Genomic DNA, 17749 nt, shown 5'->3' on the forward strand with positions numbered 1-17749 from the left:
TGTGTGGAGATGAGCCTGAAATAAGTGTATTGTTTGTATTATTCTTTGCTCTTCGAAACGTCAGTACTTTCCCATCCTCATTCTCCCTTAGAAAAGTCTAAAAATCATGAGTGAAATGTAATAAAGATGAAATTGGATTCTGTCGATATTTTTGCATATTCAGAATCTCTGTTAAAGGTAGGAATCCGAAAAAAATTTTTCACAAAAATTCGTTTTTCAAAGAGGTGCGATTCTGCATTAGCCCCTATACCTATTGGTTGAGCCGAATCAATTTGAAATGATTTAATTAAAAGAACACATGGCCATGGTTTTAGATCGTTATGCTCTCGAAGACAAGTCAGATGCTTTATCATGCTACTTGTCAATTCCGGGAAAATTATTGACTGTTCTGAGACTTACTGAACTCGGTACATTAAAAGACTACGTCTCACGCACACACATTGAAAATACACGCATATACATGAATACACACACAATGAAAGACAGCGAAAACTCAACATTGTAAAAAGCCTCCCAAAACTGTTGTGGCAGAAGTCAACATCTCTGAGATTGAAACAAGACACTTATTTACGGCCGTAAATAGACTCCACCCAGCAGCACAGAAAGGGAAATCTATGTAGGTTAGGTTTGACGAAGAAATCGAAACATTTCTCCTGCGAAACAATACTGATGTAAGAAGGTCGAACCTTACATGATAACAAATACTAAGCAAAACCTGTAATATATGCTCTTTAATAGATTAATTTTTTTAATGTTTTAAAATGTTATTTACCTCATTTATAAATTAATTCAATTCTTCGATCTTTCTGGGCACATATATCTATCACATTTTCATAGAAATCTTCTCTTTTCATCAATTCTTGTAATAAATCTTTTTCAATTGACATTAGTGCTAACCCAGACAGTCTTCTTTCTCCTGTCGCATTTCTTTGGTATGTTTTAATTCTACTTAATGCAGAAAAGGATCGCTCTACAGAAGCCGTGGTAGACGGAATTGTCAAAATCAACTTGCACAGATTGAAGAGTTCTGGCATAGCTTCAACAAGATCACTGCTGTAACTCATTAAATGACTTACACTTGGTTTTTTAAAATCTTTCTTTGAATACATCACATTGAGCTCACTTTGTAATCGTATTACATCAAAAAATCTGCCATAAGTTGTTCTTAAAGAATCTAAAGAGTCCACAGGAAATTGTTTGCAATACTCATCAACTTTGTTGAAATTCAAAAGTTCCATGAATTTAAACTCTTCTAAGGATGAATATCGTGCTTTTATTTGGTCAACTATTGTACTGATAATTTTGTTATAAAGCATTCTATAATGTCGTTGGGGATCAATAGATATATTCTTGGATCTCTGAATTCCGATTCCTGCATCGACTCCATATTTTTCCCCTAACCTATCATAAAAGATTGAAAAATTATCAAGTTTGTTTTCGAGTACAGTTCTAGTTTTATCTATTTGCTCTTTACAATACACTATGTCATGATTTTTACTCTGGAGTATGTTAAATAAGAAGTCAGAAAAAGAAAAAATGTCACTGAATACTTCTAACAAAAATAAGAAATCAGGAGCCTTTAAAGTGTGTAAGAATCCAATTGCTGAATTTATGGTGGTATCATCCCATGCTTCAGGATTTCCAATGATGTGTTCAAAAAGGCTGATTATGAAATTATACTTTTCCATTGTGGTAATAATAAGACGTGATGAGTAATTCCATCTAGTTGCTGTTGCTTTCGGAAATCTTTTTTTAACAATGTTATCTAATGCATTTCGGTGATTTCGTAAAAAATTTACCGAGTCCGTTTATTGTAGAAAAAAATATCTTGCATTCTTTCATAGCACAGCATGATTGTGAAAGAACTAAATTTAGGATATGGGCACAACAATGAATAAAGATCGCACATTCATATTTCTTTCTTACTTTTACCTGTAACCCATTTAGTTGTCCGACCATTGTAGCGGCACCATCATATGTCTGTGCAATCAATTTGTTTCCACATTCCCACGTCTCAATGCATTTAAAAACAAGTTCAGATAAAGCATTTGCAGATCGATCCGCACTAACATCACTAAAACCGATAAATCGTTCTTTCGTCACACAGTCTTCTGTAAGATAACGTAAAACTGTTGACAGTTGTGAAGATGCTGAGGCAGCAGATGCCTCATCAACAAGAATAGAAACAAACTTAGCTTGCTCAATTTCCTTCTGCATCTCATTCAACATAACTTTATGAATTGCTTCGATCAAGTAATTTCGAATTCTGTTCGACAGACCGGTGAAGATAGAAGCTGTATCTAGATGACTTTCCATTTTTTGTCATATTTACTGATCAAATATACGAGTTCTTTATAATTTCCACGATTATTAGAGCTTTCAGATTCAAAATGACCCCGAAATGATAATTCCTGGAGGCCTAAAAAAATAACAACATCGATCAATCGTTGCACAATGGATCTGTTTCGTCTAACTTTCTCATTATGATGTTGTATGCTTTGATTTTTACGTGCATCTAATTGTAAGTCTATGCGAACATTCCCGAATATTTTAAGATCTATCAAACATTTTATATGCCTTTGAGAACGCTCGTGCTTTAGCATAGCCATATGTAAATTATTTAAATCATCATAGCCTTTATCATTCCAAACATTTTTTTCTAAGCCAAAAAGTAAACACGGCCAACAGAATAATTTATTAAGAGCAACACTTCCAGTTAACCATTTTTTCTTTTCATACGAATTAACCTGAAATTGTCTCGTGAATTTCTTGTTGTAGCTTCGCAAATTAGGTAAATTCGGTGTTGGTCTCCCACCATTTATAATTAATTATTTTCCATCGAAGTCTCTTTTCGAAAAACTATTTCTCAAAATATCGTTTATAACACACATTTCACTCATTTTGAAAAAGGCTGCTCTTATATAAGAACCCACGTGGAAGCGCCGGCGTAAATTGTAAGTCAATTTCAACAAAACGGAAGAATTCCCTTAGTTAAATTAATTTAAGATTAATTAGCTATTTCTGAAATAAGAAATATAATATAAATTATATTTTTGTTTTCAAAACACTCCAAAAATATAATAGTGCAAACGGATGTTTTGGATAAAAAAATTCAAACTTATTGCCAAGCTATTCCAACATTTCAGCTGGCTAACTCAAGAATTATGGGACTGTTCTTGATCCGGTCAGAAATTTTACGGGTCAAAAGTGGAACCAGGTTAGCAACAATTCTACACTAACAAAGAGAGAGAGAGGGGGTGTCATGCGGTCTTCTCAAAGCATGACACGCCACAATGAATTCATCGAGTCACTAAGAGAGAGAGAGAGGAAGGAAGGACAAACTAATACAGAGAAGGAGTGTGTGTCATGCGATCTTCTCAAAGCATTTCTCAAAGCATGAGAAAGGGGAAGGGGAGACAAAATATTTCGAAAACAACTGGATGGATTTTCTTTGAAACAAAGAAGGCATGCAGCCTTATATATACAAAATTGAGGTCGATCAACATCAGTGGAAATTGCAGCTGTGGTTAAGCGAACCATCCGATTGTGGTCGTTGCCGGCGCTGCCCCGTCTGGCCTCCGTGCCGGTGGCACGTAAAAGCACCATCCGTTCGTGTCCACTGCCAGCCTCGCCTGGCCCCCGTGCCGGTGGCACGTAAAAGCACCATCCGTTCGTGGCCGTTTGCCAGCTCTGTCTGGCACCTGTGCGGGTGGCACCTAAAAAGCACCCACTACACTCACGGAGTGGTTGGCGTTAGGAAGGGCATCCAGCCGTAGAAACACTGCCAGATCTGACTGGGCCTGATGAAGCCTTCTGGCTTCACAGACCCCAGTTGAACCGCCCAACCCATGCTAGCATGGAAAGCGGACGCTAAATGATGATGATGATGATGATGATATACATGACAGACTTCTTTCAATTTCTGTCTACCAAATCTACTCATAAAGATTTGGCTGGCCTGAGGCTATTAGTAGGAGGTGCTTGCCCAAGATTCCACACAGTGGGGCTGAACCCAGAACCATGTGGTTGAGAAGCAAACTTGTTACTTTGCAGCTATGCCTATATGTGTGTGAGCGTGTATGTGTGTGTGTGTATTTGATAGGCAAAGTACACAAAAATTTTCTCTCTCTCTTTCTCTCTCTTCAGTTCTCTCTCCCTCCAATGAAACATTCATATAAATTGTGAGAAATTTTTCTCTCAGTAATACATAATCATAAAATATATCTTTATACTTTTTTACCTATAAAATACAATGTTTTATTAACCCTTTAAATGCAATAAGCAGTTACATCCACTCAGAATTTTATTACCATTAAATGCCAAAATTGGTTTTATCCCTTGGCTTTGAAAAAAAAAAACCCTCCTCCTTATGCTCTGAGAAGTAGAGACACCTCAAGTGACACTTTTTACAGAAAACCATTTTTTGCAGATTTTCTACTTCTTTCACATATTTCATCAAATATCTCTTTACTGAGTAAAAAATCAAACACTCTTAATAGTAGGTATAGAAACCATGCCTACAAGAGATATTGCAAAAGTCTCACTGAAGCAGAAAATATCAATTCTATTATTTTTTATTTTCATTTATTTTATTGTTTTGTGAATAATTAACATCATTACAGGAATGGCCTTGAAAATTTATTATTCTGTGAAAGGGTTAAATGATTATCTAATTTACTTTCATTTTATTTTATTCTTCATAATCTTTTTGTTTAAACAGTCAGAAGGGGATACTATTTTATTATAAGGTTCATCCCTGAGTGCTTCAGTACCTGTAATTACTGCTATTTAGACATGTGAAGGTATTTAAGCTAGAACTATGGCAGAGGTTGACATATATATATATAACACCATGTGTCGGAACAGCTCGTTAGCATACAGAATAATTTGATTGGATAACTTAACAAATATTTCTTTCAGTTTGAACCTTACCAAAACTGATCACCAAACATCAAAGAAATAATGTTGCTGTTGTTATTATTGGCGTCATGAATAATGGTTTGTGGAGGCGCAATGGCCCAGTGGTACGGGCAGGGGACTCGCGGCCTTAGGATCGTGGTTTCGATTCCCAGACCGGGTGTTGTGAGTGTTTATTGAGCGAAAACACCTAAAGCTCCACGAGGTTCCAGCAGGGGTTGGTGGTGAACCCTGCTGTACTCTTTCACCACAATTTTCTCTCACTCTTTCTTCCTGTTTGTGTTGTACCTGTATTTCAAAGGGGTCAGCCTTGTCACTCTCTGTGTCACGCTGAATATCCCCGAGAACTACGTTAAGTGTACACGTGTCTGTGGAGTGCTCAGCCACTTACACGTTAATTTCACGAGCAGGCTGTTCTACTGATCAGATCAACTGGAACACTCATCGTCACAACCGACAGAGTGCCATTAATAATGGTTGGCAGTGTTCTTGGATGTTTTTGTTTAAAAATCGGTCACGAAGAGAGACACCAAGAATCTGACATGGACACCACATTTGGAATACCTCAAACTTGTTCATGACCCATTTGAGGATGATCCAGGACTCATCCCTGTAGAGGAAGACCATTGAAGACCAAGTCTGGTGGTGCAGGCTACAGTGGTTTTGCAACATCTGCAGGATGAGCACCCAAAGGACTACCATACCAAATTTTGTGGTGGCAGCAACCTATGTACTGGAGAATCCAGTATAGCACACCAGAGAAGACATGGGCAAAACAAACTGAGGAAGATCTGAAGTTGTAATGCCTCAACCTTAAGTATTCTAAGGCCAGCACCATGGATCAGAATGCAAAGAATAATATCATCACCAAAGTCCATCACCCAGTGGTACCCACAGCATCATATCGGTTGAGTGGACAGCTTCCCCATCTGATCACCAGCTAGGGATTCCACTTAATTACTTACTTACCTACTTACTTACTTAATGGTGGTGGTGTTGGTGGTGGTGGTGTTTAGCTCCAAGACACTCCTAATCACCAAAGGTATTCCAACAGTAACCATTCTTCTTTTCTCTTTTGTTAGCCCTAATTTTATTGTTCATTATGTTTCTCTTTTTTATAAGATGGTCATATGGAATTCAAAAGGAAACTTAGTATTTTTAGCAAGTCAAGTGACCATGTAGAGGCTCCCTTGTTGAGTTCAGAGCTTCTTCTATCCTCAAAGAAACAACTTTCAAGTTATAGAACATCAATCCTTTGTAAATATTATCATCAATTTAATGTCCATTTTTCTATGCTTGCATGGGTCGAGTGGAACTTATTGAGATAAAAGTTCTATGGTAGGGTGTGTTTCTTGTCACCAACCCTCACCTGTTTCCAAGCAAGGTAACATTTCACCATAGCCAGACTTTTTTTCACAAATGATAGAAACAGAAGGACACTGCTTGTATGAGAGCAACACTCATTTTCCAACCAGCATAGGAGATAAATAACAAAGAGATATCAACCCCTCACCACCTCACACATGTATGAACACATGCCCATGCATACACACACACACACACACACATGCACACACACACACACACATATATATATAAGTATATGTATAATGGACTTTTTCTGTCAACCAAATATTTTTACAAAGCTTTGGTTGCCCCAAAGGTATAGCAAAAGACACATGTCACAAGTGTCATGCAATAGGACTGAACCCAGATCCATGTGGTTAGGAAGCAAGCTTCTTAACCATACAGCCACACCTGCACCTATAATCCTTCATATGTATTTATATGATAATATGGTAATAACTCAAAGTTATAGACCTACTTGAGCTGAGGAATTACAGTCCCTTCACTTCAGCAAGCAACTGTGTTTGACCCCCAAGTAAAAGTAAAGTAAAAGTAAAGTTTTCCTTCTCAAGTCCACGAGGTTCCAGCAGGGGGTGGTGGTGAACCCTGCTGTACTCTTTCACCACAACTTTCTCTCACTTTTTCTTCCTGTTACTGTTGTACTTGTATTTCAAAGGGGCCAGCCTTGTCACACTCTGTGTCACGCTGAATCTCCCCGAGAACTATGTTAAGGGTACACGTGTCTGTGGAGTGCTCAGCCACTTGCAGGTTAATTTCACGAGCAGGCTGTTCTCCTGGTTTCCATGGTGTATATGTTACCAACCTATACAGGTTGCTGGCCTGTTGCAGAATGACTCATTTTTGTCAGCTGAGTTGATTGAAACAACATGAAATGAAGGGTTTTGCTCAAGAGCACAATATGTCACCCAGTTCAAGAATTAAAACCACAATTTTACAATCATGAGTCAAACACCCTAACCAACTAAGCCATGCACCTCCACTTTGACCCCCTCCACTTCCAGTAATAACTTGTAAATGAATTGTAATCTATTTCTTTACTACCCACAAGGGACTAAACATAGAGAGGACAAACAAGAACAGACAAACGGATTAAGTCGATTATATCGACCCCAGTGGGAACTGGTACTTAATTCATCAACCCTGAAAGGATGAAAGGCAAAGTCGACCTGGGCGGAATTTGAACTCAGAACGTAACAGCAGCCAAAATACTGCTAAGTATTCCGGTTGGCATGCTAACGTTTCTGCCACCTCGCCGCCTTAATGAATTGTAATACTCTTTTACTCTTTTACTTGTTTCAGTCATTTGACTGTGGCCACGCTGGAGCACCGCCTTTAATCGAGCAACTTTACCCCGGGACTTATTCTTTTTGTAAGCCCAGTACTTATTCTATCGGTCTCTTTTTGCTGAACCCCTAAGTAACAGGGACATAAATAGACCAGCAATGCTAGGGGGACAAACACAGACACACAACCACACACAGACATTTTTACGTCATTCGGTTGATAAAAATGCATTCTTCAGGACAATTTCCTCATGATCCAGGTGTTGTTGAGTCAGACTCATCACTAAGCTTTGGTGCCTGAGGATGCTTCAGAATATTCTGGGTGGGCACTGATTTGTAATAATGCTAAAGTGGAGTTTCAAAATAAGTGTATTACTGTAAATCTGAGGATGAACCATTGAATGGAGAGAAGTCAGGGTCATTGAGTGAAACCTCTGAACAATGGGCATGTGTAGGGTATTACTCTTCTGTTTAACCCTTTAGCATTTAAACCGGCCATATCCAGCCAAAAATATTCTCCCTTGTTTTATGTTCAAAATGGCCATATCTGGTCTCTCACACCAACCCTACAATATCGTTTTAAAAATTAACAGCTACCTCATCAAAATTTCAAAGCTACAAGATAATGCCTGATTAGTTCAAGGCAATGTGGATGAAAAAGCATTAATTTTGGTAGAATAATGCGAACACTAAAGGGTTAATTGTCAATGGTGTTTGCTTTCTCTTCACTGACATAGCAATGGCTACAAACTCAAATTACTTGTAATGGATGCATGCTCAGAAGAGTTAAAGTGTGACAAGGACTTCCCTGATTTTACCATGCTTTTAAATTTTTCAAACAAACCATCAGTTTTACAAGTTAAAATTATTCTAACACTATTTAAAATGACTGACCAGGTGGTAAGCTTGTAGAACCATTGTAAGATCGGTCAAATGTGCTTACTCTCTTTTTTACTCTTTTACTTGTTTCAGTCATTTGACTGCGGCCATGCTGGAGCACCGCCTTTTAGTCGAGCAAATCGACCCTGGGACTTATTTTTTGTAAGCCCAGTACTTATTCTATCAGTCTCTTTTGCCGAACCGCCAAGTGACGGGGACGTAAACACACCAGCATCGGTTGTCAAGCAATGCTAGGGGGACAAACACAGACACACAAACACACACACACACATATACATATATATATATACATATATACGACAGGCTTCTTTCAGTTTCCATCTACCAAATCCACTCACATGGCATTGGTCGGCCCGGGGCTATAGCAGAAGACACTTGCCCAAGATGCCACGCAGTGGGACTGAACCCGGAACCATGTGGTTGGTTAGCAAGCTACTTACCACACAGCCACTCCTAGTGGCATTTTTTTTTTTTTTTTTTGGCTCTCTACATTCTCAGTTCAAATCCCACTGAGGTAAACTTTGCTTTTCATCCCTTCAGGGTTGATGAAATAAGGTATCAGGTGTCCAATGTAATCGACTTGTCCCCTCCATTCACAATTACTGGCCAATGTACCCTACAATGGACCAGTGTCCTGTTCAGGAAAATGTGATCTCGGTCACTTATACCCCATGGAAATTGGACAAGCCATATGAGTCTTGTGGCTCAAGAAAAATGTTTTTAAAAAAAATGACCGACTAAAATTAAGCTAACAGCCCAACTAAGATATGGTACTGTTGATAACTGTAGAAAAAGATGTGAGTGACCCAGCAGTGTCAGTAACATCTCTCTGATGTAACACTTTTGCACGTTCATTATTGACTTGATTTTCACTTTTAATCATTGTAAATAAGAAACAAAACGGTAGCACCAGTATTATTCTCAAGTTTGGGTTACACATAGCAACAACCAAATAAATATTCATGAAGTTTTGAGATCTTGTTTGGATAAACCAAAATTTCAGGTAAACTGACTTTACACAAAGACAACCTTCACTTGAGTAAACACTCATACTCAATCATGACGGAAGAATATTAGGTGTTTCTCGCATGATGCAATATAATGTTTTCCCAGTGTGATTATAAAAAAAAAAAAAACATGGTATGATATAAATGTTATACAGCGACATATGCTACAATATCAAATGTGAGATATTTTTTAATACAATGTTGGATGTGATGAAATGTAATTTTTTTAGACAGTGTGATAAAATGCAATATAATTTCAATGTTAGTATATTTAATTTATGTTATATATTGATATGTGGTATAACATATAACAGCAGGCAGTGAGATATATAACAGCAGGCAGTTAGATATAACACAAGGCTATATACAATATGGCTAACTAGCTCATCTAACAGAACCAGTTTACAGTGAAAATATTCACATAAAATAATTTGATCGCAAATTTATTGTTTTTATGTTTATTTTATTTTAGCTTATTATATTTTATACATTTAGTTTTTGTCTGTTGTGGGAGTTGTGGCATAATGGTTGGCAGACTCATCGCTTTACTCTGAAGGATGAGAGTTCAAGTCCAGCCAATACATTCTTTGCATTGGCAAACTTGGAAAGGTTCAATACAGCATAATAAACCTTACCAATTCGCATTTTCCTCACACACATACCTAAATTGGTCATTCCTGCACCCTGTGAAGAGCTTCTTGGTAGTAGGTTTTTGTCCTTTTTCTTGCATAAAGGTATCACAATGGGAATAATTTTTGTCCGAATGCTGCAATTTTGTGAAAACAGCCTCCCAACTGCTATGCTTCAACTCTCTTTAGATTTGCAGAAAAAAAAAAAAATCCAGTTTTTTTGTTGTTGCTTTTTTTGTTTTTTTCAAATTATCTGCCTTCACCTGACCCCAGCAAATTTTGACCAAGTTGCTATGGAATGGCCTTTGAAAATATTTAATCCATAACAGAAACAAAATTTGAATGAAATTTTAAAAAAAATAGTTGAACCAACTGTGAGGTCAAAGAAAGAAAACAGATGCATGGTTATTATTATTGGTTCTCCAAATGTACATTTGGAATGGACCAATAAGTTCTAGCATGCATTCACCATCTTTCATATAAGATGCCTTTTAAAATATATCATTGAGAACATGTCACAACTCTTTGAGTTTTCTCCTCCATTGTTTTTTTTCTTTTTTTTTACGGTTATATTTCCAAGAATTTTTTGTTTTTGTTTTTGTTTTTTTTTACTTTTCTGTAAAGTATTTGAGTGAATGTGAAAACAATTACTGCCCAGTACATATAAACATCCTTTTCGTAATTAGTAAGAATTGGATTTAGAATAATTGAGGGAAAGAAAAATTGGTTCTAAAACTAAAAAAATGTACAAAAAAAAATTAAGTTTTTTTTTTTTTTGAAAAATGTACAAGCTTATCAAAATTAAAATAATAAAATAATTAATAAGATAAATAGTTAAAGAACTAATAAATAAAAGAAATAAAAATTAAGACAAGCAGACATAAAATAACCAAAACAAAAGATACATACACACACACACACATAAATACACACATGCTCACACACTCACACACATGCATACATACATACATGTGTATACATACATATATATACACATATACACACACACATATACATATACATATATATATGTATATGTATATATATATGTATATATATATATATATACATATGTACATGTATATATGTGTATATATATCTCTATCTATATATATATATGTACATATATATATGTATATGGATATGTATATATATATATATATATGTATATGTATGTATGTATGTGTATATTTATATATATATATATGTGTACATTTATATATGTATATGTATATATATATATATATATATATATATATGTATATATGTATGTATGTATGTATATATAAAACAGTCTAAAAGAAAATCTACTAAACAAAATAAAAAATTTCTAGAAAACTAAAATTTAAAAAAAATCTACCAAACAAAAAAAAAGACCTGTTGTTTTTTGTGTTTTTTTTTCCACCATGTAAACAGTTGATTTATTTACAATGACTTCTTTACATTGAAATACAACAACCTGAATGAGTGTTCTGGGGGAGGGGGGGTCTCTTCCTATGTGACACACACACAAGCAACCGACACGCTGCTCAAATTGCCTTTTTTTTTTTCTTTTTGTAACCCTGAGGTAGGATTAAATGAAGTATTTAGATACTAGATACTTCTCTCAACCGAGCTGTCTTTCTGGTTATCAAATCCAAAAGTTCCATAGTTGCTCTGCAAAAATATATTTAATCGTAACTGTTCACCATTCAGAGACATGAGAGCATTGCAACGTCTGTCAAAGGTAAACCAATTGTGCATTTGATTGTCTGTTATTTTTTTTTCAATTTTTTTTTTCAATTATTATTATTATCTTTTTTTTTCTGTTTTCTATCATTTTATCTTTTTTTGATTCTTTGAATTGGTTTCTTTGAATGAAATCCTTATATTTTGCTGTTTAAGGTTTGTCTTGTTCTTCTGAGAATAGAGAAAATCCTAGTTTACGCTCACATGTTGCTGTGTGAATATTATCCAGAATAACCACTGTCCCCTTATGGAAGAATTGAAGTCCAATCAGATTTCTCCTCAGAGCCAGTTTTTGCCTGACATTCACTGTGTTCTAACATCAAACATCAGACAACTTTCAACTCTTGAATTGACTGGATCGCTGGCTGGTTGGCAGGCTGGCTGGTAGGTTGGCTATAGTAGTGGCTTCAATGTTTGTTGGTAAGTTGGTTCCTTCCCAAAAGAAGAGGATAATGAATGCAGTGATGGGAATTGTGGGTCTGAAACAAAATGAAGTAAATCTATATTAACTGTTGAGGATAGCAAGACAAATTTGGCAAACACAAAAATAAAGGCTTTTTTGGGGGGTTTTCATTATTTTAGAGAGCAATATATAAAAAAATATAACAGAAATACATATTTTGATACATTTTATTTATTGACCCCGAAAGGATGAAAGTCATCTTTATGGAATTTGAACTCATAATATAAAGCTGGACAAAATACTCTCCAGCCTTCTCTCCAGTATGTTAAATGCATGACTGTGAAGTAAAGAAGTATACTTCACAACAATATATATTTTTTTTTTTTTTTTCTTTTAATTCATTAATTTGTTTCAATCATTTGACTGTGGCCATGCTGGGGTGCCGCCTTTAGTTGAACAAATCACCCAAGGACTTATTCTTTGTAAGCCTTGTACTTATTCTATCAGTCTCTTTTGGGGACGTAAACACACCATTAGTTGTCAAGCAATGGTGGAGGGACAAACACACACACACAAACATATATATATATATCTAATATAGGATAAAATTTTTCGAAATAAATTTTATCAATGGCCAGCATATTAAAAAATACCTTTAAAGGTTAAATTTATAAACAACTTATAAACAAGGGCAAAAGAAAAATATTCTAATGCCAAATATGCCGATAATAAACAAAATGTCAATAACCATATCATTTATCACTATTAATATGTGTCTCGAAGTAAGCCGAGACAAATTTCTAAAAATTTCTAAAAAATTCCGTTATTACCGTAAGGAGAAAATTCTTATGAATTAACTCTGAAATTGGGACCAGTACGGTAATAACAGAAATTTTTAGAAATTTCTCTTGGCTTACTTCAAGACACATGTTAATAGTGATAAATTATATGGTTATTGACATTTTGTCTATTTTCGGCATATTTGGCGTTAGAATTTTTTTCTTTTGCCCTTGTTTATAAGTTGCATATATATATATATATATACACACACACACATACAACAGGCTTCTTTCAGTTTCTGTCTACCAAATCCACTCACAAAACTTTGGTTAGCCTGAGGCTATAGTAGAAGACACTTGATACACAGTAGGATTGAACCCAGAAGCATGTGGTTGGTAAGCAAGCTACTTACCACACAGCCACTCCTGCACTTATACATATATATATGTGTATATATATATATATATATATATATATATATATAATATATATATATATAATATATATATATATATATATATATATATATATATGTATGTATGTATGTATGTATATATATATATTATATATATGTATGTATGTATATATATATATATATATATATATAAATATATATATATATATAATATATATATATATATATATATATATATAAATATATATATATTTATATATATATATATATATATATATATATATAAAGCTCAACATGAACCATCTTTTTTGAATTACTCAAATGCAGCATTCCTGAGTAAACCAACATTCCTGGACAAACTAAAAATTGTTCCCATATTTTTAAAGGCAATTTATCCAAAACATAATGAAATCACATTATTTATTTATTTATTATATATACTTTTAAATATGTAGGTGCACATATGGCTGTGTGCTAAAAGGTTTACTTCCCAACCACATGGTTCCAGGTTCAGTCCAACTGTATGGCACCTTGGGCCTTCTTCTAAAGCCTAGGGCCAACAAAACCTTGTGAGTGGATTTGGTTGATGGAAACTGAAAGAAGCCCGTATGTGTGTGTTTGTGTGTGTGTATACACACATACATATATATGTATGTGTATACACACATACATATATCTATGTGTATGTATATTTGTGAATGTGTTTGTTCTCCACCACTGCTTGACAACTAGTGCTGGTGTGTGATAAAATAAGTGCCAGGTTCTGCCAAACAAATTATCATTATGGAATCAATTTGTTCAACTAAAATTCTTCAAAGTGGTGCACAGCATTGCTGCAGTCTAAGTAAAACAAGTAAAAGACAGGAGATAATAAAAAAAATAAACATATATGGAATTGTTCTCATTTCATAAACAGAAATACATTTGAACAGAAATACTGAATTATCTCCCTGTCATAAATGTTAATGCGAACACTAAGTCCCATAGCAGAAACTACTAAGACAATAATAGAATAAGAGAATGACCTCCATCAGGCATTTGCCATATTCTGAACGCCTTACTTCCCTGGGCATGGACACATTGAAACTCCGACGTCTGGCAGCTGACTTGTCAGACAACAATAAAATTATTAACAATAACTCTGAGCACCTTAACTGATTTGGACATGAAATAGGTAGAATATTCAGGCTAGATATGGATGATTGAAATGCTAAAGGGTTGAATGCAGTGCCCCAGAATGGCTGCACCTAATGAATGAAACCAAGGTTGCAAGATGCAACGAAAATTTTAGGAAAATAAAAATAAGAAAAAAGGGGAAATTTTACCAGTGAGTGTGTTATATTATAAGGCACAAAAAGAAAATGACTCTCCCCAGACACAACAGAATATGCTTCAACACACGAACTCACATAAAGAATCTTGCAAACCAAATCCAAAAACGAAATACAAAAGCTTGTATGAAAATCTGTCTCTTGGAGCCTGACTATGATTTACCTTTCTTAGATTCTATGATCATGACCAGCAGAAACTTAAAATAAGCTTGAAATAAAACTCAAAATTCTAATGGAATATTCCACTTTCTCTTTTACAAATGAAATAATAAGGAAATAGACAAATAATGTTAGCTAATAGTTTTCAATGATGTCATCATCATTATCATCATCGTTTAACGTCCACTTCCATGTGAGCATGGGTTGGACGATTTTGACTGAGGGCTGGTGAACCAGATGGCTGCACCAGGCTCCAATCTTGATTTGGCAGAGTTTCTACAGCTGGATGCCCTTCCTAACGCCAACCACTTCGAGAGTGTAGTGGGTGCTTTTTACGTGCCACCGGCATGGGAGCCAGTCAGGCGGTACTGGCAACGACCTCGCTCAAATCCTTTTACACATGCCACCAGCACAGGTGCCAGTAAGGCGACTTTGGTAACGATCACGCTCAAATGGTGCCCTTGTACGTGCCACCAGCATGGAAGCCAGTTGGCTGCTCTGGCAATGATCATGCTCGGATGGTGCTCTTGGCACCCTACTAGCACAGGCACAAGTGCCAGTAAGGCGACGCTGGTAACGATCACGCTCGAATGGTGCCCTTTAAGTGCCACTGGAATATTCCACTTTCTCTTTTACAAATGAAATAATAATAAAATAGACAAATAATGTTAGCTGATAGTTTTCAATGATGTGATTGTTTATTTTTGAAATGACATAGCTGAGTTGGACATAAAATAGTTAAAATATCTGGGTTGGATAGGGCTGAATGCAGTGCTCCAGCAAGGCCACAATATAATGATTGAAATCAATAAAAGAGAAGGGGAAAATATGAAAGCCTGTATGAAAATCTATCTCTTAGAATTTGTCTGTGTTTTTCCTTACTCAGATATATTTGTTCCATGATCATGATTGAACTGCAGAAATTTATAATAAGCTTGAAATAAAACTCAAAGTTCCAATGGAATATTCCACTTTTTGCTTTAGAAATAAAATGATAATGAAACAGACAAATCAAGTTAGCTGATAAAAAAAAAATAATAATAATAATAATTATAACAACAAAAAGCTGAAATATTTCTCACATGTCAGAATAATCCTGATGTTTCATGATTTTTCTGTTCCCATGATAGGTAGATATATTATAAAAGATGTCTGGTCTCCCTCACTCCAATTCTATCAGTTGATAAGCTGACATTATTACATCACTCTGATAGTCAGGCAACTAGAGAAAGTCTCATGACATAAGAGTTTTTCTTCCACTGCTTTGCCACCATGTGCCACTGTTGTTTGGGGAATTTATATCTGAAGAGAAAACATGAATGGAAATCAGCATAAAACCTCATGTAAGCTCTTTTCGCATAATAAGCAGATAATTTTACTGCACAAATACACACACACACACACATATATACATACATCCATAATACATACATATATATATACATATGTACATATATATATATACATTATATATATATACATATATATATATATATATATATATGTACATTTATTTATATATATATATATATATATATATATACATATATATCTATATATATATATATACATTTATTTATATATATATACATTTATATATACATTTATATATATATATATATATATATATATATATATATATATACATATAATAATAAATATTAGGGAATAAATCCAAATTTACAGGGAAAAATCAGATTTAGGATTGAATCCAATTTTATATTAAAATATAATATAATATTAATTAGAGACAAAACCACTATTATGCAAATCAAACAAAGAAAGACTTAATTATATAAAATTTTTTATGTATTGGATTAAGTCTTTCTTTGTTTGATTTGCATAATAGTGGTTTTGTCTCTAATTAATATTATATTTATACATATATATATATATACATATATATATACATATATATATACATATATATATATATATATATATATATATATATATATATATATACATATATATATATAATATATATATGTATATATATATGTATATGTATATGTATATATATATATACACACACACACACACTTACACAAACACATATTTATTTATGTCTATACACACACTCACATACAATCATATATACATGCATTCATTTTTAGATCGCAAACCACAAACATATTATAATAGATAGACAATCAATTCCTATATTGGCAAGATTAGCAAAATTATTAAGCATTAAACAAAACACTTTGCAGCATCTAGATGTGTAGTCTTACATTCTGAGTTCAAATCCTACTGAAGTCAACTCTGCCTTTATCTTTACCTTCTTTCATTCTTCCAAAATGGATAAAATAAAATAAAATACCAATCAAATCCTGTGGCTGGTTTAATACATTCCTGTAAAGCATCTTAACCTTTTCGTTACCAACCCGGCTGAAACCAGCTCTGGCTCTGTAGTACAAATGTCTTGTTTTCAAAAGTTCTGAATTAAAATCTTCCACCAAACCTTTGTCACAATTTATGTTCCTAACACTTGCTGAATGATAACTAAGTTATTTTACTAAATTCTTTGTTATATTTAAAGTAATTGAAAGAAACACAGAGCATCTCAAAATAAATACAGTAACAAAAGGGTTAAATGGGAATGGATTCATAACAGAGTATGAAGACCATGTCTTCCCCACCCTTCTGTGGTCAACAGATAAAATACCAGTCAAGCATTAATGTTGACACAATTAACTATACTCAACTTAAAATTTGCTATCTTGTGCCAATGTTGGAGGTAGTCAATTGAAGTAATGTGTTACACTTATCTGAAACTTACACTCTTGCCCAGGATATTAATCGTCTGGAAGCTGTTCAGCGACATGC

At 34.4% G+C, this 17749-nt stretch overlaps 1 protein-coding gene across 6 annotated transcripts in view; it reads right to left on the reverse strand.

The window, feature by feature from the left end:
- Positions 1-11496: 11496 nt before the first annotated feature.
- The window catches only part of LOC115219230 (protocadherin beta-15), a 249030-nt gene continuing 242777 nt past the window's right edge, over positions 11497-17749 (reverse strand). For all 6 annotated transcript variants that reach the window (XM_029789369.2, XM_036508632.1, XM_029789368.2 and 3 more), the window contains 2 exons: positions 16003-16222; positions 11497-12311 (listed from right to left, as the gene is read on the reverse strand). Coding sequence is in view for 1 of the 6 variants with exons in the window: in XM_036508632.1 (XP_036364525.1) it covers positions 16217-16222 (6 nt within the window). In the remaining 5 variants the exon portion in view is untranslated. The remainder of the gene's footprint in view (positions 12312-16002; positions 16223-17749) is intronic.

Source organism: Octopus sinensis, linkage group LG14 (assembly GCF_006345805.1).
Source record: "Octopus sinensis linkage group LG14, ASM634580v1, whole genome shotgun sequence".
Taxonomy (NCBI): Eukaryota; Metazoa; Mollusca; class Cephalopoda; order Octopoda; family Octopodidae; genus Octopus; species Octopus sinensis.